This window comes from Pyrgilauda ruficollis, unplaced genomic scaffold (assembly GCF_017590135.1).
Source record: "Pyrgilauda ruficollis isolate IOZ18807 unplaced genomic scaffold, ASM1759013v1 scaffold141, whole genome shotgun sequence".
Classification (NCBI taxonomy): domain Eukaryota; kingdom Metazoa; phylum Chordata; class Aves; order Passeriformes; family Passeridae; genus Pyrgilauda; species Pyrgilauda ruficollis.
In genome coordinates, this window is record NW_024512655.1 from 1,068,012 (window position 1) to 1,091,428 (window position 23,417).

General features: G+C 55.2%; 1 protein-coding gene across 2 annotated transcripts in view; it reads left to right on the plus strand.

Moving 5' to 3' along the window:
- SAMD11 (sterile alpha motif domain containing 11) overlaps nt 1-23,417 on the plus strand; it is a 76,328-nt gene that overhangs the window by 31,409 nt on the left and 21,502 nt on the right. For both annotated transcript variants that reach the window (XM_041460299.1, XM_041460300.1), the window contains 2 exons: nt 4,015-4,139; nt 15,857-15,949. In XM_041460299.1, the coding sequence (XP_041316233.1) occupies nt 4,015-4,139; nt 15,857-15,949 (218 nt within the window). The remainder of the gene's footprint in view (nt 1-4,014; nt 4,140-15,856; nt 15,950-23,417) is intronic.

The window sequence follows — 23,417 nt, forward strand, 5'->3', positions numbered from 1 at the left end:
TCGGATTTTTCCTTCCTTTATTGGAGGGAGGGGCAGAGGGTCGGGGCAGTTTTATGGCTGCTGTATTGATCAGTAAAATTTAATATAATCCCTGCACTTACTGCGTGGTCGTTGAGGGGATGGAGAGCTGGTGAAATGTGTTTTAGAAGAAATATTTTTTCCATTTTTTTATTTCCTCCTGATTTGTGAAATGTGTTTTAAAAGAAATATTTTTCCATTTTCCTTTTTTTTTTTTTTATTTCTTCCCTATTTTTGCTTTCTGAGTCTCTCTTCTCTTCCAGTCTCCTGCTTTGCATTCCTTCAGAGATTTTTGACTGTGTTTTCCCAGCTTTCCTTTGATTTGATGGAGAATTAGGAAAAGTTCCCCAGTCCTGGACCCGTTCCCCCCTCCCTCAGCTCTCTTGCAGTTTCTGGATCTGTGCAGTTTTGTTCCTGCTCCTCAATTTCCTATTTATTAACCCTTAAATCCCTTTTTTCCACAGGGAGCAGAGCCCAGAGCTGCCAGCCCAGCCAGGTCTGGGGCAGAAAAACGAGAGCCTGAGCTCCACATTGACACCAACTCCTCACACTCCTCAATTCCCTATTTATTAACCCTTAAATCCCGTGTTTCACCCAGGGAGCAGAGCCCAGAGCTGCCATCCTACGAGGTCTGGAGCAGAACAGCACATTTACACCAACACCTCTCATGGAGCAGCCCTGTGGGAGCTGCAGCTGGGTGGAACTCCCCCTCTGCATGGTCCTGCACCTCTCCTGCCTGGCAGCTCTCTGGGGTGACCCTGGAGGCAGGGCAGAGCCAGGCTGGCTGTGCCAGCAGGGCACACATCCCTGCCAGGCTCCTTCAGCCTCACCCCGTGAGGAGGATGGGGCACTGCATGTAGCCGTGGTATTTTATGAAAAATCCTTTGCTAGGATTTTTCTCCTATTTTAGCTGAGAAGCTTCAGGAAGGAAATGTAAACAAGAACTCTGTGCTGCTGTGGAATGCAACAGGTGCAGCTGTGGTTGGTGCAGGTTGGTTGTTTCTAATTAATGGCCAATCGCAGATGCAGCTGGCTCGGGCTCTGAGAGTCACAAGTCTTTGTTCTTCATCCCTCTCCTGTCCTTTCTAGCCTTCTGATGAATCCTTTTCTCTCTATTCTTTTAGTATAATTTTGGTATAGCATTTTAATATAATATATGTCATGATATGATAAATCAACGTTCTGAAACGTGGAGTCAAGATCCGTGTGTCTTCCCACCAAGCATCAGCCACACTGGGGGCGAGCCCCTGCTCCTCCCCTCCTCTGCAGGAAGGGAAAAGGCAGCCGCTGATGGGAATTATTCCCATTTTGGCCCCTCTGCAGTCTGGGCAGAGCCAGCAGGGCCTGCGGGCGCCTGGCTGCCCGGGCTCTGCGCAGCCCTGACACTGATTGATATTTTGGTTAATTGTCTCCAGCCATTAGTCTGCTCATCCCTCTCCTCCTCAGACAGGCACTCGCTGCTAATGGCTGGAAATGAGACACATTTGGAGGGCGTTGCTCCCAGTCTGGCTCTGCCTGGTGGCGTGTGACCCTTGGGGACATCTGTCAGCACCTCTGTGCCGCTGTGGCCTGCAGCCGAAGGGGGCTGCCCTGCTCGGCTCATCCCTCCTGAGGTCACTGCATCCCAGTGTGCTGGCTCAGAAGGGGCTGGGGTGGGGAATGGGGACTGGGTTCTGCCTGGCTCCGTGGGTAAACTGAGGCAGGAGTGTGCCTGTGGCTCCCTGAGCGTGGATTTGCTGATGGTTTTATTTTAAACCCAGAGGAAATGTCCTGAAAGCAGGAGGTTTTGGGGGAAGGAGAGCACCACTGCTGGTGCTGGGTGATTCCCTCTCCTGTTTTCCCTGGATCTGTCCCGGTATTCTGCCCTCTCTGGTTTTTGAGGAGCCTCTCCAGACAGACAGGTTTATTTTAAACCTGTAGGAAATGTCCTGAAAGCAGGAGGTTTTGGGGGAAGGGGAGTGCCACTTCTGGTGCTGGATGATTCCCTCTCCTGGGTTCTGTTTTCCCTGGATCTATCCCAGTGTTCTGCCCTCTCTGGTTTTTGAGGAGCCTCTCCAGACAGAGGGGTTTGCATTTTCCTGGTGGATAAAACAATCCCTCCCAGCAGCTGAACGTGTTTACACCCCAGCGCTGCTCGGGGCTCCGCTGGGATGCGAGGCAGCGTGCAAATGCAAAGATGTAATTATCCCATTTTTCTCTTCCCACTCCCTGCTCTCCTGGCTCCTCTCCTCCGCCCTTTCCGGGCCTTGTGCTGATGGCAGCGTTTATCTGCATTTGTCCTCTGTCCCTGACAGCCACTTATTGATTGGCATGATTAAAAAGAACTGATAATCACTTCACATTAATCCCATAAATGACTTAAGACACCAAAATATTTGCATAATGCATCTTAAAGGTGGCAGCTAAAAGAGGATAAGACCCAAAACTGCTTGGCACAGGAGAAATGGGCTTCCCACTCACCTGTGGGCTTGCTTAAGTAATGAGCCTCGTGCTTGCATAAGGAGCACTCTGAACTGCTTTGGGGAGGGATGCTCAGGGGATTTGGGATCCGAGCATCCCTTCTCCTGCTGATCCCCCCGAGGGATGGGCAGTCACGGGGCTGTTTGTGTCTGCAGCCTCCCGTGGAAATCTGCAGCCAGACGCCCGCTGAAAGTCCCTAAAGACTTTCTGTCCTGAACTGATCTGATTAGCAGCGAGCTAGACACGGATTAGCCCCTGCTGCAGCCCCCAGCCTGGGCTGGGAGCGCCGGGCTCTGCTCGGGGCCAGGGCAGCAGCACCGGGGGGATATTTAAGGCAGATCAGTGCTGGGTAATTGTGCAGATAATGCACCCTCCGGGCTGCCCTGCCGGGCCCAGGTGAGGACACCCCTGGGTGGGAGCGCTGCTGGCACGGGAGGGAGCTGTGGCTGGGCAGGGAGGGCAGTATTCCTCATTTCTGTCGTTTTTGCCAAATGTCTCCAGATCTCCTGGCTGGCATCTTCCCTTCAGAGAGAGGGCAGGAGGAAAAGTTGCCCCGTTTAGGTGGGGGTGAGCCCCGGTGCTGGGAGGAGGGGGAGCTCAGCATCTCCTGCAAGCGAACAAAAAAAAAGATGTTCCAGCCCCAGCAGCTCCTGCCACGGGTTCCACCTTGTTCTTCCTCCTCACTCCTTGTAGATCATTTACTCAGGAATATTTTGCAGCTGGAGAGTGGTTTGCCAGCAAAATCATTCGCCACTGAGCTGCAGTATCTGCTACAGTGAATTTTTGTGTTCATCCTCTCCACAGAAGGAAAAAAACCCAGAAAAAAATGGACTAACCCAGCCTAGTTAGCAGCAGTGTGATGCAAGGAGAACAGGCAAAATAATGCTGAATTGCTCTAACACAGTCTCTTTTCCCAGAAGGAAGAGCATTGTTTCAGGATCTGTTGGAGGGGGAGTTGAAAATGGGTTTTGTAAATAAATCTGTCCCCTCAGCTCTGAGTAACGCTGCTGTCCGGGCTCCTGGTGGGTTTCTCTCTGAGGAGAAAAACCATTATTCAATCAAATCAAGCAGCCTTTTGTCCCAGCACTGATGGAATGGAAAAACTTAGGTTTTTAAGAATAGAAGGGTGGCAGCTGATAGAAAACTATCAGTTATTTCAGTTCAACTTTCCTATTCACGCTGGAGCAGCTCTGCCAATTCCTCCTCTTTCAGTTTTTCCATGCGAGATGTGAGTCCTGGCCCACGCAAGTTATATCTGGCAGGGCTGGGATCAGCAGCTCTGGCAGCTGCAGGGCCCTTGATGGGAAATGAGAGGGGAGCTGGGGAAGGGCTTTGAAATCCCCAAAACCCAGGAGAGGTTACGGAGGCACCCGAGGGAGGGAGGGAGAGGGGGGAGAGCTCTGCTGCCATCCAGCAATGCTGGAGCACACAAAACCCTCTCCCAGATGTGCTCAGACTGGGGGGAAATTAAATTTTGGCGGGGGGGTGTGTGCAGGTGGGATTTCCTTAACGTGGGGTGTCTGTGCTCTGCCGCAGCCGCGACAGCGACCTGTCCACCATCATCTCCAACCTGCACCAGAGCCGTCAGCTCGTTATGCCAGAGAGCCAGAGCCGCTGTGAGTTCAAGAGGAACCCCCTGGACGTGGGGCTGGCAGCAGCAGGTGAGGGCTGGGCACCTCCTGCTGCCCTGGCCTCGTGTTTTCCCTCCCCTCCTTCCCCTCCCGTCCCTCTCGCCCCCGTTGTCCTGTTGGTTTTTTTGCGTGCTGTCCTTCAGCTGTAGGAAACCTCGTGGTGTTGTGGCTGAAGGTGGAGGTGGGAAGGGTTTCCTGGTGGTGGTGAAGCCCTTTTGGAGGTTTTTTGGGCTTTGATCTCAGCCTTGTGTTGTTGTCAGAGCCGGTGCTAAAGGAGCTTGTGGCAGCACGGGGCTGCAGTGTCCCCAGGGCTGGTGGCAAGTGAAGCAGAAAGGCCTTGCTCAGAGCATGATTGGATTTGTAATTTCATTAATCTGAGGTTCCCCACGCTGCTGCCGGGCCTGCCAGCTCCTCTGGGAGCAGCATTGGTTGGGTTTCTGGGGCTGCCTGGCAGGTTTTGGGTTGTTCCCCTGGTTTCAGCTGCACCCAGTGTGGAACCAGAAGTGCTCCTGAGGATCCTGCCCTGGGTGTCAGGGAGGGGGTGTGGGGAAATTTGGGCTGGTGGCAAACGTGCAGAAGTCAGCAAGTGAGAGTCTGGGGTAAATAAACCAAGATCTGCTTGTTGAGTGCAGCATCCTTCAACTAGAAGTGAAAGCTGAGGAAAAACTGGGGTTTCTGTCAGTTTTTATACTGCTTTATACAGTTTTATACCCTGCCCTTCCAAATCAGAGCTGGATCTCTCTGTGTGCTGTTTTAGGCCTTTTCAGAAAACCTGTCTGGTTGTGGAGCTGTTTGTGTATTGTGTCAGTCATTCTGCTGAGTGTGAGTGAACCCCAAATCCAGAGGGACCCCACACCTGACACCCTTTGGGAATGTCTTTGGGGGGTGAAAACTTAAATCACATCTTCAGGATGGATTCAGGAGGGATTTGTGGTGTGTGTGTGTGTGTAAATCAGCCATGGCAGCTCCCAGACTTTGCTTTCACAGCTGAATCTCCAATCTCATCATTAACAATTTCCCAAAGCCCCTTTCCCTGCACAGCTCCAAAAGCCAAGCTGGCCATAAATCCATTTTTCCCTGTGACCCTGCTGGAGTCGGTGTGGCTCAGCTGACCCTGGATGTCAGAATGGGTTTCAGTGTTGTTTGCTTTGCAGAGAAACTGCTGGGCTTGATCAGCATTGCTGGAATTCTCTGAGACCTGTGGCATTCCAGAAATGCAAAGGGTTCTTCTCATTCCCACCAGGAGAAAAGATGAGGTCTAGGAGCTCTGATTCCTCTTAATTGGTGTTTGAGGTGCTCTGGTTTGTTCCTTAGATTAAGAAATGGCCTCAAGTTGTGCCAGGAGAGGCACAGTATTAGGAGCAATTATTAGGAACAATGTTATCAATATTAGGAGCAATTTCTTGGGGGAAGCTTTGGAAGAGGCTGCCCAGGGCAGTGGTGGGGTCACCCTGGAGGTGTTCAGGTCACACTGGGGACATGTGCTGGTGGTGCTGGGTTAATGCTTGGCCTGGCTGCTCCTGGAGGTCTTTTCCAACCTCACTGATCCCGTGAAATATTCAAGAGTGGAAGAGGCTCAGGCACACAGGAGGCCACCAGGGCAGTGACAAAGCTCTCAAGGACAGGTTTGGGCTGTTTCAGGTGGGCACAGGAGGTGTCTGAGGGGACAGGGGCTTTGTCACCTGTCCCCAGGGCCAGCTCCACTCTGGATTTTGGGGCTGGTTTTGCTGGGAGGGGAGCTGGCTGATCATGACTTGTTAGAGAATTTTCAGAGGTGGTGCTGGCTCGGACTGAAGGACTGGTTGTTGTTGTTGTTGAAACCATTTTGTTCCAACAAGAAGGGCAGAGGAACTTTGCCCTCAGCCCTGTGTGTTGGGCTGTGAGAATCTCCCCCTTCTAAAAGAACCTGGAGATAAACAATGCTCAATAAATGATGCTGGGGCCATTGGGTTCAAGAAGTCCTGCATCTCTCCTGGCTGGGAGCTGCCGGGGCTCTCCCAGGCTGCCAGCATCTGCTCTGAAATGTTCTGGTGCTGGTTTCTGGGTGGGCTTTGGTCCCAGGGAGGGCAGGAGGAGCTCTCTGGAGGCTGCTGTGCTCCCCATGGAGCTCAGAGTGCTGCTGGAGCAGGGCACAGCGGTGCCTGCTCCTCCCTGCCTCTGCTTCAGGGCAGGATTGGGAGCAAGGACAGCACAAATGGCAGAGATTTGCTGATTGCCAGCCCGTGGGGGCAGCAAAAAGGCTGAGGCTGGCAGGGTTGGCTGGTTTGTGATTAATTCTGGGAGGGAATCCCTTTGCTTGTTCTTACAACCAGGATTAGAGGCAGTGCTGTAGTTTCAAACAGCCTGGGCTGGAAAATCAGCAATATCACTGGGTCTGGAACGGTCTTTGAAATGCAGAAAGGGGCTGAAACGAGTGAAAAATAATTGTGTGTGGTTCTGGGGCTTTTCTGACATCAGGAAGGTGGCAAAGGGCTCAGGGCAGAGCTGCCTGGGGCTGGGGGTGAGGTTGGCTCCCTGAGCCAGCCCTTGGCACTGCCATGCTGCACAGGAGCAGGGAGGAAAAGCAGCTTTGGTGATTCCCCAAGCCCCCAGAGCAGTTTCCCTACAAACCAGGGCTGCTCTCTCCTCCGCTGACCCTGCAGGTGGTTCCCTGCTGTCCCTTCTGCAGCGGGGAGTGCTCTCCTTGGTGCTAACTGAGCTGCAGCTGGGGATGGAAGGGAAGGAAGAGAGGAAAGGTTCATGGAGTGGGGTCTGTGCTTCCCTGGGAGCAGCCTCAGAGGGTCTCCAAGTGCCTCCCCCGTGCTGCTGTGCTTTGCACATTGCTGTGGAGCCTGAGCCAGCATTTTCCACCTGGTCCCGAGGCTCTTAATTCATTCCTGTCCTGCAAAAAAATCCTGTTAATTTCTCCTCTTTCTCTCCTCAAACACCCTCTGTTCTGCAGTGCCAGATTTCATGGGTTTCCAGTTGCACTAGGACTATTTGCATGGATAGAAGTGGAGGATTCAGGCTCCCTCATGCTAGAGGAAGGTGGGTAGCTCTTCCCTCTCTTCCTTCTGCCCCTCATGCCTCAGGGGCTTGGTGTGGTGGCTGGAGATGTTCTGAGAGGGCACACAGGGGACACAGAGCCTCAGCTCCTGCCCCAGGCAGGGAGAAATTCACTGTATTTCTGCATTAAACACCTGGGGCTGAGGCTGCCCTGGCTGTGCTGGGGGAGGCAGCAGCAGCAGGGCAGTTTTCTGTGGGGCAGAGCTGCCAGAGAGGCTTTTCCAGGGTTTTTTTTTTTGGTCAGTGGGATGGGAATGACAAACCCTGAGAGCCTTGGCCCCGTGGGAGCAGGAATGTGTGGTTCCTGTGGGAATGCCACGTGCTGGGGACAGTGTGGCACCTGTGTCCCCTGCTCCCTTAGGGGCCCTGTGTTCCTGGTGCTTTTGCAGCCCTGGAGGAGCAGAGCTCACCCCCAGGTCTCAAAAACAGCCCAGAGCTGAGCTGTGTCCCTGTGAAGGGTTTTTTCTGTGTCCCTGTGAGGGGTTTTTTTTCTGTGTCCATGTGGGGGGTTTTTTTCTGTGTCCCTGTGAGGGGATCTGTTCTCTGCCCCTGTGAGGGGATTTGTTCTCTGTCCCTGTGAGGGGATTTGTTCTGGGCTCACCCTCTTGGCCCACCTTTCCACGTGGTGCCCAGTTGACTGAGCAAGGGAGAAGGGGGGATTTTTGGGGCTGTAAAGAGATGAAAATGTGGGAATTTAGGGTTTTTATTCGCAGTGTGGGTGCGCAGCTGACTGCACAACCCCTGGGCCCTGTGTCCCTGCCGAGGCCACCGCAGAGGCCTTGCAGTGACCTCGTTTGCCTTTGCACCGAGAGCCGGAGCTTTCATATGCTAAGGAGGAGTTAATATTGGGGATGAAAAGGAATTGGGATCAGGGATGTCGCTGCTAATGGTTGGAGACAGGATCCCAGCTCAGGGCTGCTCTGAGGGCGCGGGATAATGAGCTGGGCCGCAGACGTGTTTTCATTTAACTAAGCCAAACAACAGGCAAAAAAAGCACCAGCCTTTATTGGACTGCTGCCTTAAATTGAGCAGAAAATCAGCACCAAATGGGCATCCAGGAGCTGCAAGGCCAGGCCCTGTTGTTGACTGTTTTGCCGTGAAGGACAATTGTTTACCTTGGCAGCGTGAGGGTCGAGGCTCTGTCCCTGCTCTGCATGCCCTGGGCTGGGAGCTGGAGCACTGCCCCCTCTCTGGGCTCTCTCTAAGTTTGTTTTTACACCTCCTGAGCCTTGCAGGAGTGGGATGTAACCCGGATCCTTTTGTAATACCAGCAGAGGTCTTGGGAAGTGAGGGGAAGGTGGGAAAAGGCAGCGTGGAAGCGTTTCCCTTGGCTGTGCCAGCACAGGTCAGTGCAGGGATTTCGCTGGTGAGTGCTCAGGTTTTACTCTTGGCTTTGCCCCTGCTGGCAGAGAAGGAGCTGAGGCAGGTCAGGGCCCTGTGGTTGGAGTTCAGATGAGGTTGGAAAAGACCTCTGAGATCATCCAGGCCAGCTCGGGCAGGGCTCAGCATCCCTGATAGCTCCTGGTGGTTTTTGGCCTCTTCAGTGCAGGTGAAGGAGCTGGGTGGGGAGGTCCCAGGGTTAAACTGTGCCTCTGTCCCCCTGGGGACTGTCCTGCTGCTGCCCTGTCCCCAGGTACAGCTCGTGGTTCCACAGTGCCCAGGGAGTGAGCAGCCCTTTGTGCAGGCTTATTGAAGTTATTTAAGGGTGGAGGGCTGGGCATGGGAAGCGTTTTATTAATGATTTGCTGTGAGCAAGAAGAGGCTCAGCTGTCTATTTCATTCAGTTTTCAGCTCTGCACAATTTTTTTGTTCCCAGTTCCTTCTCTTCCCTTTGCTTCTTTCCCTTCCCTGCTCTTTCCCCTCCTCCTCCTCGCGTTTCTTTCTTCTCAAACCCTTTTTTCCCCCACTTCCTTTTCCACTCTTAATCCCCATCTCACACACACACACACACACATCCTTCTTCCTTTCCATCCCTCCTGCTCCTGGGTTCCTTGTCCTGGTCCCTGCCCTCCCTCTCCCAGCTCATGGGGAAGAAGACAATTTGAAGCTTTTCCTCTCTGCTCTCAGCTGAGAGGCTCCTTCCCTCAAGCCAATCAATGGGAGCCTTTCAGCCCCACTGGGGCTTGGCAAACATGAGATCAATAAGTTATTAGCACCATTCTGTCAGCTGTAATGTGGAGATTGATCGGGGCCGGGGCTCCTGCTTGCTGCCTGGCACTTCCCCAGCCTGATAAAGATGACAGATTAAGGGAATAAGAAAAAGGAATTAAGGAGTCTGGCTGTCAAAGCTGTCACGGGCTGGAGGAGCAGCGTTTTTTTCAGGGCCTGAATGAGTGCAATTGGACATTTAAATGGTGCTAAGGGGGTCCAGCCCCACCAGCAGCTCTGCTGGGAATCGCTGGCCTCAGCCTTGCCTGTGCTGAGGAAATGCTGTGGAAGGAGCAGCCAGGGAGCTGGAGCAGCTCCTGAGCCTGCAGGGGGACAGGGGTGCTGTCCCTGGTGACAGGTGACATCCCCAGGGCTGAGAGAAGGGGCCAAACAAGCTGTGCCCAAGAGGTTTGTGCTCACAGAACCCCAGACTGGTGGGAAGGGAATTCAATCCCATCCAGTGCCTCCCCTGCCATGGCAGGGACACCTTCCAGGGTGCTCCAAGCCCTGTCCAGCCTGGCTTGGGCACTGCCAGGGATGGGGAATTCATCACCTCTCTGTGCCTGTGTCTCTGGTTTGTCAAACTTCCCACTGGAAGCTGCTCCTTTCCAGGCAGGAAAATGAGCTTCCAAAAGGCCTGGCCTTCCAGCCCACTCTGCCAGCTGCGTTCTTTAAATCTTTTCTAAAAGAAAGTTGAGATTCACAAGTTTGTGATTGCTAAAAAGCCTCTCTGCAGCATATAAAATTAATTCAGATCTCTCTCTTAAGTGCAGTATATCCTTTCCATGAGCGTTTTTCATACCATGAATATTTACCACCTTTCTGTGGCTTGGGTGCATGCTGTAAAAATGAATTTTGTGAGAACCTGGGAGCCAGGGGGGTGTTGGAGCACCTTCCCTAATCAGCAGCCTGGTGTCAGGCAGGCAGCAGGACGGCTCCAGCATCACCTGCAGCTCCCTCTGTGTCCCTCCTTGGCACCTGAAATGCTCCTGAAATGAAGGGATGTTCCCTTCAGGGGCTTGGTTGCAGCTGGGGAGGTGGAATGTGAGGAGGTGGGAGGCAGCAGGACCCTGAGGATGGTGGGAGGAGAGGCAGAGGCTCCTGTGGAGCTGAGGACGGGGATCCAGGCTGCCCCCCGTGCCCAGGGAGGAGTCAGGGACCCCGGGCCAGCCTTTGGGGTGCTGCTGTGAGGTGCACTGAGATCAGAGTGTTGGTCTCTGCCTCTCCTTGGAGCCCTCCTGTGCTGCTGGGGGCTGAGCCAGAGTCCTCCAAAAGTCCAGCAAGGAGGAGAAAGCCCTTGGATCACTCAGCATTCCTCCTCCTTGCTTTGTAAAGAGCCATTCCCCTGTCCCACCCCTCCCTCCCCTCTGTTCCCTGCTCTCCTTTCTGTGTCCAGCAGGTTCCTGGGGCAGGGACTGGAAGGGGATGCTCAGGGAGGGCTCACACACAGCCTGGCTGTGCTGGCACAGCCCTGGGCAGCAGTGCCCCCCTGCCCTGCCGTGCCAGGCTGCTCCTGCTGGGTCTCAGTGGCCTCCCCAAGCAGATCAGGGTGTAGGGAGACAACCCAGGGCGGTCACTGAGGCTGGAGCTGCTCCTGCCATGTCCCAGCACCATTTCCTGACCTGCTGCCAGGGGATTGCTGCCTTTGTTTTGCAGCTGGTTTGGCATTAGAGACCCAGCAACATTCCCTGTCCCCTCCTTTGCTGCTGGAGCTCTCCCTGCCCCGGGAGCTGCTCTGGGATTGTTCCAGGATCCCAAATCCCAGAAGCTGACTGCTTCCCTGCCCCCAGCTTCCCCAGTAATTTTTTTCCCCCCATTTTTGTTGCCCCCAGTTAAATCATGGCCTGTTCTTCCCATGACCTTGTTCTTCCCCTGCCTTTGTTCTGAGGATTCCTGCTGGCCAGGGCCGGTGCCCATGGATGGATCCTCCTCTCCCAGCTTTTGTTGGGAGCAGCTCTGGGCCTGCTGAGCCCCACTAGCTGGGGCAGCTCCTCACAAAAGCCCCATGGCTGGGAAAGGGGGTGCCCAGGGTGTCCCCAGAGCTGTGGTGTTGGGCACAGGGACACGAGGAGTGCCTGGGATGGAGCTCAGCAGCTCCTCTGTTGGGAGCCGTCCCTGCCAAAGGAGAGTGGGGAGAGGCTGCCAAGGCATCTCAGGCTGCCCAGTGGGGATTGTCCTCTCCAGGGCTGGGGTTAAGAGCCAGAGAGGATGTTTTTCCCCCTCTTAAAATAATGGGAAGGGAGATGGGAGAGGGGCTGTGGTCTCGTTGCTGTTGGCTGGCCCAGCCTGGGTGGTTTCCCGAGGAAGTTGGCTCCATTCTCTGTTTACTCAGGATCTCGTGGTCCAAGAAGCTTTCAGAGCAGCCCCAGTGCTGGGATGGGGAGCGTGAGATAGGTCTGCATCCCTTCCCTTTGTGCTGGAGCAGGAGCACAGTGCACAGGAATTTGTTGCAGTCCCTGGTCCCCCGAAACTGGGACCCTTTGCAGCCCCTTCAGCAAAAACCTCCTGGATTCCCCTTCTCCAGGTGACCCCCCCTGCTCAGCTCTCCCCAGGAGTGTCCTGCTGCAGATTCCCTGTGCCGGGTGGGATAAAGCCCCTCAGTCTTTGGGGAAGGCTGGGGATAGGGTTTCTAATCTCCCCAGACTTAGGCTCCCGAGTCCTCTCCTGAAAGCTGATCAGGAGGCTTGGGCTTCTTAGATGTGTTGGTGAGGATGCCTCTTAAGCCAGGCAGCCCTGCTGAGTGCAGGGAGGCTGAGGATTAGAGCAGGGCAGGAGGCAGAGCACCCCCCAGGCTGGCTGCCTCACCAGCTGCCTCGGGGGGCTGTGCCCACCTCCCTTCTCCTGCTGCTGCAGAGCCTGGCTGAGCCCCAGCAGGGCACACAGGGGCTGTCCTGCCCATTCCTGTCTGCATGCCCCTCTGCAGGAGTGCAGCAGGTGAGTGCTGGGCCTCCCCTGAAGGAGAGGAGGGAAAAAGTCCACTCTGATTTCTGCAGCTCTGGGGGAAACGTTGGACTTTGTCTCCAAATGCTCCCTCTGAGCTGCCTTGGCAGGCCAGCAGGAGCCTGGGATGTGATGTGGGGTCTGGGACCTGTGTGGCAGGCCTGGCTGAGCGGGTTTGTGCTCGGGGTGGCTGGCAGTGGGTGCTCAGTTTGCCTGGGGCTTCCCTCAGCCCCCCTCCCTGCTGTTATTGCCCGGCCTGGCTTCATAACTCTACACTTCTACTGATAATGTCTTTCATTTTCAGCTGTAATATTAAAAACTGCCCTGATTTGGCTTCCTTTCAGCTGCAGTGCTCTGCAGGAAGGCAGGGCAGAGGAGGCAGAAGCGGGGATTTGGGGAACAAAACCCCAAATGCCTCCCCACCCGTTCAGGTGGCTGCTGCCTTCTGCAGGTGCCTGGGCTGAGGAGCAGAATCTGCCCTGGGGCTTTGTGCTCCTTGAGCAGCAAGGCACTAAATGCACAGCCTGTCTCTGGGAGGGTGCTGAGACATCCAGGAGCTGCTCTGCCAGCTCATTTGCAAAACATATTTGGTTTTGCTGCTGCTGCTGCAAAGCCGGGGGGGTGGCCACTGCCTGCTCCCATCTCGGTGCCCTGGCCCTTTGTGTCAGGAGGGCACAGATGGCTTGGGTGGAGATGCAGGGCTGGGTGGGCAGTGCAGGGTGCCCTGGAGGGGCTGGGCAGTGGAGGTGGGCTGGCAGAGCTGTGCTGGGGTGGTGAGGAGGAGAGGATGGGTGCTGGAGCCTTGCTGCGGGGTTGAACCCTGGAGCTGGCTGTTAATTGAGTCATTAAAGCAAGTGGGACCTGCCTCTGCAGCTCAGGGAGCAGAGGTGGGGTTTGACTTCTTAAAACACTGAGCTGGGACTCAGAAAAGTGGAGTTCAGTCCTGTGCTTGCTCCTGGCTCGGTACCTTTTTGGGGTTGGTTGTTACATCTTTGTGATGATCTTAATGCTGCTCTTTATTCCCTTTCCTTGCTCACTGTGTCTCTTGCTGATTTAGCCCCCACGCTTCTGGGGCCAGAGGCGTCTCTGCCACACTGCAGGGCTTTGCCTGAACTGAAGAAACAAATAAAAAAGAGGAAATTCTGAGATTCAGTCACAGAACTGCGGCAGGGGCAGCCCAAATGCAGCCTCAGCACGTGGGGCTCGGTGAAGCTGAGGGGCTGGGAGGGTCCCCTGGGGATAAATGTGGGGTCTCTGCAGGGAATGGGGACTGCTGGACCCCCCCTCTGTGCCAGTGCCAGGTATCACCCCGGGCTGCTGCCCTGAGGGATGGGGCACAGGGAGCTGGTGCCAGGCCAGAGCTCCTGCGGGATCCTGATCCTACCCTGCCCCGGCTGGGAGGGAGATGGGGCTGATGGTGTTGGGGAATGGGCTGGGAATGGCTGGGAAAACTGGGAATGGGCTAGGAATAGCATGGGAATGGCTGGGAATATATGGGAATGGCTGGGAAAACTGGGAATGGGCTAGGAATAGCATGGGAATGGCTGGGAATATATGGGAATGGCTGGGAAAACTGGGAATGGGCTGGGAATATATGGGAATGGCTGGGAAAACTGGGAATGTCTGGGAATAGGCTGGGAACTGGGAATAGCAGGGAATATCTGGGAATGGCTGGGAACACTGGGAATGGCTGGGAGTAGCAGGGAATGGGCTGGGAATATCTGGGAATGGCTGGGAATAGCAGGGCCCGGAGCAGTGTCTGCCGGCAGATGGGCCCGGGGGTGGGAGAGGAGCAGCGGGAGGGAAGCAGGGATGGGGAGAACGAGGTGCCTTGGCAGAGCTGTGAAACCAAGGAATCTTCACTGCTCACATTCCAACTGCTGTCACATGGAGCCCGTGCTTCTGTCACCAGCTCTTTTCCATGGAGACTCCTCTGCCTCCAGCCCGGGCTGGGAGGGGCGAGCGGAGGGGCTCGAGTTGTTCCAAAGCCACAAATCCTGGCTGAGAACAGCCCTGAGGAGGAGCAGGATTTGTGATCTTGGCCTCCAGCGCCGAGGGTTTGCAGTGTCAGGGCAAAGCTTCCAGGAAAATCAGCGTGAGGGATGGAGCATTCCAGGGGGAGGGAGCTGGGGGCTCTGCCTGTGCTCCCCCCGAGCTTGGAACGCTGTGCAGGAGCTGTGTGAGGGGTAAACTGAGGCAGGGGGAGGGAGAAAATTCCAGTTGTGTGGACAGGCAGCTGTGATGTGGGTGCTGAGAGAGCTCCAGGGCTGTCAGGGGTGCTTCTGTCCTTCTTCCCTGGCTCTCCCCAGTCCCCCTGTTCTGCTGGGCTCCCTTGGCTTTGGCTTCTGCATCGTCCCCAGTGCCAGTTTTGTCGAGGGATTTGGTGACAGGGTCGTGGCAAGCTGAGTTTGGAGGCAGCCTGTGCTCTTTAAAGCCTTGAAATGCCGCTTGGAGCTCGCTGGGCAGAGGCACCTGCTGGGGCTGCTCTGCTCAGCCCTGTGCTCTGATCCCCGATAAATCCCTGCCACGGCAGCAACCTGGGCTGCTCAGCTGCATTGCCAGTGATGGGAGTGATCCTGAGTGCAGGGGACAGTTGCTTGGCTGGAAATGTCCCCTGGAACAGCGAGGATGTTGTTGTTGTTATAAATAGGACCGAGGGGGTTTGTAACCTTCCTTAACCCCCACGTTCCGGGCACATTGCAGCAGCCTGGCAGTGTTTGGGCTCACAGGCAGATCTAATCCTTTCTCACTCAAATGTGCTGCTTGTTTATGAGGGTTTTTTTTTTTATTATTATTATAATTTTCTTTCTTTTAAGATGCTGCATCTTTAACGAGCCCTTGATAGATGAGAATTTGATGCTTGCAGTGACAAACAGGCTCTTCCTTCCTGCCCATATGCACCATCATGCTTTCAGTTTCCCCAGCGTTATTAGGGGAGGATATTGATTCGAAATCTGCTCGGGGACGCTGTAATTGTGTATTAGAGATTTGGTGTTGCTTCGGAGGGCTGCAGTAATGCAAAAGGCTTGAGTGTTTCCGTGCAATCCAGAGGGGGAAGATTGCTGAGGACCTTGAGGTTTTGAAGGAGGAGGGGGGAGGGAGGGGGAGAGACTGAGAGAGAGAGAGAGACAGAGAGAGAGAGACAGATACTGTGGTAGGAAGATTCAGAGATCTGTTGTGCTTTTTTTCTTTTTTTCTTTTTTTTTTTCTTCCCTGTGTTGTTTTTTTCCTCCCCTTCCTCTCCCCCAGTTGCTTTGCATCAGGGCATGAAAGGAGTGGAAACACCGGGGGGACAAAAGGCACCAGAGCAAATGATGAAACTCAGTAAGGAAATCAACTGGATTCAGAATTTATGGCTGGAAAACGTTGCATTGATCAGTGTATGAATAGTCATTATGTGCTTTTGGGCTGCGTGATTAGGAAAGCAGATCAAGGCTCTCAAGATGATGATTTTTCTTACTTTCATTTTTTTCTCTCTCTCTGCTGGTAATATCAGTGTGTGTGTGTGTCTGTGTGTGAGAGAGAGCAGCAAAATACCAAAGTCTCTCTGGTCGCTCCTGCAAGGAGGAAAGTGCAGCCTTCCCTGACACTCAGCTCTCTCATCTCTCTCCCAGATGAAATTTTAGGCAAGAGAAGAGTATGTTCTCCCAACAGCAGCAGTGAGTGTCCTTTGGAGAGCAAGAAAGCCCGAAGTGAGTCCCCGAAGGGTAAGTGCTGCTTCTCCCTCCCCCATCCCCTTCCCCTTTCTTCTCCTTTCCCCTGAGTGGAACTTAATTGAAATTAAGGAGGGAGGGCTGTGGGGTGGGAGCTGTGTCTGGCACTGGGGGTGCAGGAGGAGGCTCTGCTTTTCCTTTATCTCCTCGGAGGGAGCCTTGCAGGGCGAGAGAGGGATTGCCTCTTAATTACTGTAATTGCTTGATGATTAAAAAAAAAAAAAAAAGGCAGGCTGCAGCCTTCAAGGTGGATTTTAGGGGTGTTCCTACTTTTTTTCAGGCAGAATGTCTCGGTGACATGTTTAATATGAAAGGTTCACACGGGCTTATCGTGCTGGCATCTGCTCCTTTAAAGGGAAAAAAAGGAGCCTGTCAGGGAGAATGGGGCTGCTGAGTTTTCTCTTATGCATTTATGGCACCGTTCCTATAGAGATGGAATCTGCAGAAGGTTTCTCTGTTTAGGGTTTGGTTTGTTGTTTTTTGGGTTTTTTTATCTCTTGATTTGCCTTCCAGTTCTTTGCTATAAACAGGATTTTTAAACTTTCTTTACGACTGGCGAAGTGGGCTGGGTAATGGAGCCTGCAGTTAATGAGTTTGTCTCCAGGTTGAGTAAATGAGGTTTTGCAGGCCGTTTACTTAAAGGCTTTGTTGTTAATATCAGACTAATTAGCTGTCAGTAATACCCACCTCCATCCCTCAACCTGCACTCTCTGGCTGCTGAACACCCAAAGCAGAGCAGCTGTGTGAGGCTGGATCCTGCTCCGTGGGCTTGCAGCCCAGCTCAGCCTCTGCCAGGGGTGGATTCCCAGTGACCCATCCAGGGAATCTCCAAGGGCAGCAGTTTGTCCTGGAGCCTTCTTAAAGCACATACTTCATGTTCTGCTTTGTAAAGATGCATTGTGGGGATCTGTCCTGCATCCTGATTGCGCAGAATGTTCCTGTTTCTTCCCTCCTTGTGCCCCAGTGATGCTCTGAAGGCAGAATTCTCTCAGAGGATGTTGAGTGCTGGTGTCACTCTATAGAAAATCCTAAATCCTCTCTTTGATGTAACCCTCTCCTGCCCAGTAACTCTTTCCTAGCAGCAGAAATGCCTCAGATTTTGCTGGGAACCCTTTAAACTGCACCTCCTTATGATTTCTTTGATTTTTTTTTCCTATCTGCTCTGTTTGTGTTATCCCTGAAATGTTTCTGGTGCAGGTGAGTTCCAGGTGATGCCTCCACAGGTTCATGAACAGGTTTGTTCCATCAGGCCTGAGGCCCCTGGGACACACATTTTCTGTTCTGCTGTCCCTGCTGAGGTTGTGGCCCTTGTAATTCCAAGTTTGTGCTTGAGAACTGAGTGCAGGGAGCAGAACCTGGGGGGCCTGGCTGGGAATGGGCTGAACTTTACCCAAGCCACGTGAAACCAAGGGATTGCTTTGGATTCATCCTAAAAAAGTGCCTGAGCTGGCACAGGTGGATGTTTTTGGCATGGGGTCAAGTGAACTCATTCTGTTCCTTTCCTTTGGCCTTCCCACTTTGATTTGTGTGGGCTGAGGGCAGGGTGAGGAGCTCTGGGCTTTGCAGGAAGCACTCAGATCTGAATCCTGCCCCTTGGCTCCTGGAGTTTCAGGGATTTCCCCAGCTTTTCAACAGAGGGGTTCCCAGGAAGCCCTGAGTAAAGCAAAGTTTTATTTTCTGCTCCCACTTTGAGGTGAGACAGAATGGAAATTAGGAGCTGGGGCTTTTGCTGCTCTCCCCTGGTTTTTATTAAACCCTTGGGGAGCCCCTGTTCCCTCCAGAGCTGTGCAGGAATTTTAGCCCAGGCTGTGCTGATGCTGGAATTCCGTTGGAATGGTGAGGAGCTGAGGTTTCTGTGCTTTGGGGCTGTTCCTTGCTGTGAAAAGGGGGTGACAGGAGGGGGCTACCCCCAAGGTTTGTGTCCCCAGCAGTGACAGAGCTCCCACCCTGCTGTGGTTCCAGCAGCATCCCTGTGCCACGGGGAGAGCAGTTCCTGTGTTCCCAGCTCTGCTTGGGACCAGGAGGATCCACCTCATGTGGCAAACCATTCCCAAATGGGATGGGCCCTGGTGGATGCTCACCTGGATTTGGAGCTGCTCCTGGGCAGTGTGGGGCTTTGGCTGGGGCCCAGAGTGCGCTTTGGGATTTGGGGGTGGGAAGGGAGGCAAGGGCTGGCTGGAATTCAGGATCCCATCAGCCCCTCGTGTCCTGCTGGAGGAGCCAGGGCTGCAGCATCTCCTGGGACCCCTTTTCCTGCAGCCTGGTGGTCCTGTGCCTTGTGGAGGGGCTGCTCCTGCACCTCCTGCATCCCTGGGGTGGTGACGGGCTCCAGGCAGGACCTGCCCCTCTCCATGCCAAAGATCCCAGCAGGATCTGCCCCTCTGCATCCCAGCAGGATGTGCCCCTCTCCATCTCACACTGGCCCTGGGAGCAGCTCTAGTTCGGGCACAGCTGGGCTGGCTCTGGAAGAGCCTCTGGAAGAGGAGCCTTTGGAAGAGGAGCCTTTGGAAGGGGAGGCTCTGGAAAAGGAACCTTTGGAAAAGGAACCTTTGGAAGGGGAGCCTTGGAAGGGCAGGCTCTGGAAGAGAAGCGCTGGAAGAGGAGCCTTTGGAAGGGGAGGCTCTGGAAGAGAAGTCTTTGGAAGGGGAGGCCCTGGAAGAGGAGCCCTGGAAGAGGAGCCTTTGGAAGGGGAGGCCCTGGAAGAGAAGCCCTGGAAGAGGAGCCTTTGGAAGGGGAGGCTCTGGAAGAGAAGCCCTGGAAGAGGAGCAGTGACCCCGTGGCTCTGCTGGCGCTGCCGTGGCCGCTCCTGGCGTGGCGAGGGGAGCAGAGGCAGCCAAGGAAATCACTGCTGCTCCCTGGCTGAGTGAAAAAACACCTGTAGGACTGGAAACCCTTCCAGAGGGAAGCAGCCTCCATCCCTGCCCTGCCCCCTCCCCAGAGCTCGCTCCGGAGATCAAAAGGGAGCCCTGTCTGGGGAAACGGGGCCGCTGTCAAACGGAGCAGAACGTTCTGGGAGCCAGGGCTGGGCAGGGGGGACATGGCTCCTTCCCCAGTGGAACCTCTCCTGCCTGCCTGCAGAGCTCCTTCCCCAGTGGAGCCTCTCCTGCCTGCCTGCAGAGCTCCTTCCCCAGTGGAACCTCTCCTGCCTGCCTGCAGAGCTCCTTCCCCAGTGGAGCCTCTCCTGCCTGCCTGCAGAGCTCCTTCCCCACTGGAACCTCTCCTGCCTGCCTGCAGAGCTCCTTCCCCAGCTCCTCGAGACTGGAGGGTGGCTGGAGGATGGGGAAGGGAAAATCGGGAAGAGCGTTTCATTCCCGCTGGAGCAGCTGAAAAATCTGTGTGGTAGGAGCTCGGGGAGGTGGGAGAGCAGGCTGGATGAAGTGCTGGATGCGGTGCTGGGAGAGCAGGCTGCATGCAGTGCTGGATGCAGTGATGGAAGAGCAGGCTGCATGCAGTGCTGGGAGCGCAGGCTGCATGCAGTGCTGGGAGCGCAGGCTGCATGCAGTGCTGGGAGCGCAGGCTGCATGCAGTGCTGGGAGCGCAGGCTGCATGCAGTGCTGGGAGCGCAGGCTGCATGCAGTGCTGGGAGCGCAGGCTGCATGCAGTGCTGGGAGCGCAGGCTGCATGCAGTGCTGGGAGCGCAGGCTGCATGCAGTGCTGGGAGCGCAGGCTGCATGCAGTGCTGGGAGCGCAGGCTGCATGCAGTGCTGGGAGCGCAGGCTGCATGCAGTGCTGGGAGCGCAGGCTGCATGCAGTGCTGGGAGCGCAGGCTGCATGCAGTGCTGGGAGCGCAGGCTGCATGCAGTGCTGGGAGCGCAGGCTGCATGCAGTGCTGGGAGCGCAGGCTGCATGCAGTGCTGGGAGCGCAGGCTGCATGCAGTGCTGGGAGCGCAGGCTGCATGCAGTGCTGGGAGCGCAGGCTGCATGCAGTGCTGGGAGCGCAGGCTGCATGCAGTGCTGGGAGCGCAGGCTGCATGCAGTGCTGGGAGCGCAGGCTGCATGCAGTGCTGGGAGCGCAGGCTGCATGCAGTGCTGGGAGCGCAGGCTGCATGCAGTGCTGGGAGCGCAGGCTGCATGCAGTGCTGGGAGCGCAGGCTGCATGCAGTGCTGGGAGCGCAGGCTGCATGCAGTGCTGGGAGCGCAGGCTGCATGCAGTGCTGGGAGCGCAGGCTGCATGCAGTGCTGGGAGCGCAGGCTGCATGCAGTGCTGGATGCAGTGATGGAAGAGCAGGCTGCATGCAGTGCTGGGAGCGCAGGCTGCAGGCAGTGCTGGGAGAGCAGGCTGCATGCAGTGCTGGATGCAGTGATGGAAGAGCAGGCTGCATGCAATGCTGGGAGAGCAGGCTGCATGCAGTGCTGGAAAACACACGTAGGGAAGGACCTGGGGCTCAGCCCCTGGGTGGGGATGAGCTGACAGGCTGCTGCTGCTGCTGCCATCCTCCTCTCTGTGCTGCTCTGTGCTGCTGGGGACCACTTAAACCAAAACAAGATCTCTGCTTAACAGAGGAGCCCAGAACCAGAGCTGGACTGCAGCTGAGCAGTTCAGACCCAGCCTCTGTTGTTTGTCCCTCTCCTTTGGGGGGACATCCATTGCTGGTGGCTTTGGCACTGCCCAGTTAGGACAGGGGAAGAAATGAGGTTTTGGCTCCGTTCTTGCTGACAGCATCAGTGCCTCCCAAAGCCAGGCTGCTGGGAGTGGGCACAGGCAGCAAAAAGCCCTGAAGCTGCTGACCAAGGCCTGGCCTGGGGTCTGGGGGGAGACGGGTTTGCTGCAGGTCCTTGAGCTCAGCTTGGGGTTGAATAAAAGGAACCTTGGCCTGTCATGGGTTTGTTGTAGGACTGGAGGGGAGAATGGACAGGCTGGGTGCTCCTGGGGTTGCCTGGGGAGGATGAGCCTGGGAAAATGTCCTGGAGAGGCCATGCAGGAGTGACATGTCCTGGAGAGGCTGTGCAGGAGTGACATGTCCTGGAGAGGCCATGCAGCACTGACATGTCCTGGAGAGGCTGTGCAGCACTGACATGTCCTTGGCTCTGCAGGACCTGAGTGCCCAGGAGCCCGCTGTGCCCTGGCAGAGGCTGGGAGATGGGAGAGCTGGGCTGGGCTGCTCAGGGGGATGTGCTGGGTCTGCAGAGGGCCCAGCAGATGCTTGGCTCGGCTCTGCCTGCCCGGTGCTCTGCCAGAGTCCATTTCACACCTGGCGGCTGCGGGAGATTTGGCGAGATCAGTCTCCCGCATTACCCCTGGTAATGACAAAAGCAGACAGCAAAGCTCCAGCAAAGCTGGAATTACTGCTGGCTGAGTCATGTGAAATCTTCCAAGTTTTAAGCATGGAAATCCAGCCTTTCCCTGGATTCCTCCTTCCTCTTAGCCTCCCCTCGCCACCCCCATTCTCCCTCCCCTCCTCGCACCTGAAAGCTGCTCTGCGGCTGATCCGATAGAGTTTATGGTAATTAAGTGTTATTAAATCCCCTCCCCCCTCCCTTTTTTTGCTCTAATGACACAGCTGTGGGGGGAAAAAAAAAAAATCAGTGTTTTTCTAAATCAGGTCTGTGGCTTTGCTCCTGAGACCTTTGGGTAAGAGCATCAGGAGGGAACTGAAACAGTGAGCTTCTGCATCCCTGGGGGAGGAGGAGGAGGAGGAGGGAATCCTCCCTGCTGGGAAGGAGACCTGGCAGGGAATTCTGCCCTCTCCTCCCTCCCCTGCTGCTTCCAGGGGTGTCCTGCAGCTTTGGGGTGGGGTTGGGGGAGCAGGCAGAGCACGGCTGTGCCCAGAGCAGCCCCTGCCCTTGGGGTCTGGGTTTTGGGGCTGGGGGACCCAGGGCAGGGTGGGAGCCCAGCTCTGATCCCAGCAGGGCTGGGAGCTGCCCGGGGAGAGGCAGGGGGTGCAGATGTGTGTCACTGGGGCACGAGGCTGCAGGGCAGCCAGGGTGTGTGTGAGGAGAGCCCTCGCCCTGCTGGAGGGCTGAGCGAGCTGGAATCACTTCCCCTTTGCTCTGGGGAGCCAGGGATGCAGCCCTTTGGTGTGGAAATGTTGTGCAGCTCACACTCTACTAGTATTATTATTATTATTATTATTATTATTATTATTATTTCTTCAATCACTATAATTACTATAATTATTATTGTTATTATAGTTACTCATTATTCATTGCTATTTATTTTTATATTTTATTATTGTTATATTTCATTTTTATTGGATTGATGATGAGCTGGTGGTGATGATGATGATCATGAGATGATGATGAGTTTCCCTCCCCTATTTTGGGGAGGGGGTGGTGGTTTCATCACAGCCTGTGGAAAGTTTCACCCCCCAAAGACCCAGCCCCGTGCGTTGGGTGTCAGACAAAGGCAGCACCAGTCCCTGAGCTCCCTCAGCCCCTGTGTGTCCCAGGGATGATGATGAGCTGCTGCTGCTGCTGATGATGATGATGAGATGATGATGAGTTTCCCTCCCCTATTTTGGGGAGGGGGTGGTGGTTTCATCACAGCCTGTGGAAAGTTTCACCCCCCAAAGACCCAGCCCCGTGGGTTGGGTGTCAGACAAAGGCAGCACCAGTCCCTGAGCTCCCTCAGCCCCTGTGTGTCCCAGGCTGTTCCTGGCTGCCCCACACTCACCTTTGCTGGTGGGAGCCCCTCTGTCCCCTGTGGCACAGACCCACGGCCCCTCCCAGCAGCATTTCCAGTGCCTGGGCTGTGACAAGTGCCACCCCCGCGGCTCTGGGGCCAGTCCTGCAGCAGGAATTGGGGCACACACGGGAGGGTGGCCCTGTCACCCCAGCCCTGCAGCGCTCCTGTGACTGCCAGCCCTGCCACCCCCCTTCCCCCGTGCCTGGGAGTTCCTCTCTGAGTAATGAAAAGGCTTTGCCTGTGGGAAAGATCCAAGATAAAATAGTGTTGGAGCAGCCAAGGCGGAGAGCAGTAATTACTGCGAGCTGTGCTTACAGTAAACACAAAACCCCTGCGGGTCTGCCTCCCTCCCTGCCAGGCTGGGATCCCTCTGCACCGAGGGGGGGCTTTGGGAGCCCCCAGGGGGAGAGAGGGGAAGCAGCCTGCTCTGGGTGTCCCTCTGGGGGCTGGGCAGCTGGGGACAGCTCTGTCCCTTGGGGATGTAGCTGTGTCCCTTGGGGATGTTGTAGCTCTGCCCCTTGGTTGGGTGGCAGCTCTGTCCCTTGGGTGGGTGGCAGCACTGTCCCTTGGGTGGGTGGCAGCTCTGTCCCTTGGTTGGGTGGCAGCTCTGTCCCTTGGGGATGTTGTAGCTCTGTCCCTTGGGGATGTGGCAGCTCTGTCTCTTGGGGATGTTGTAGCTCTGTCCCTTGGTTGGGTGGCAGCACTGTTAGGCCTTGCTCTCCTGAATTCTGAATTACCAACAGGTTTATAAGTTCCTACAAGGAAAATTTAGTGGAGTGAAAAACAGTTACCAAACTATTCTTGTAGAGGAAAAACGGTCTACACCTGCAAAAACAA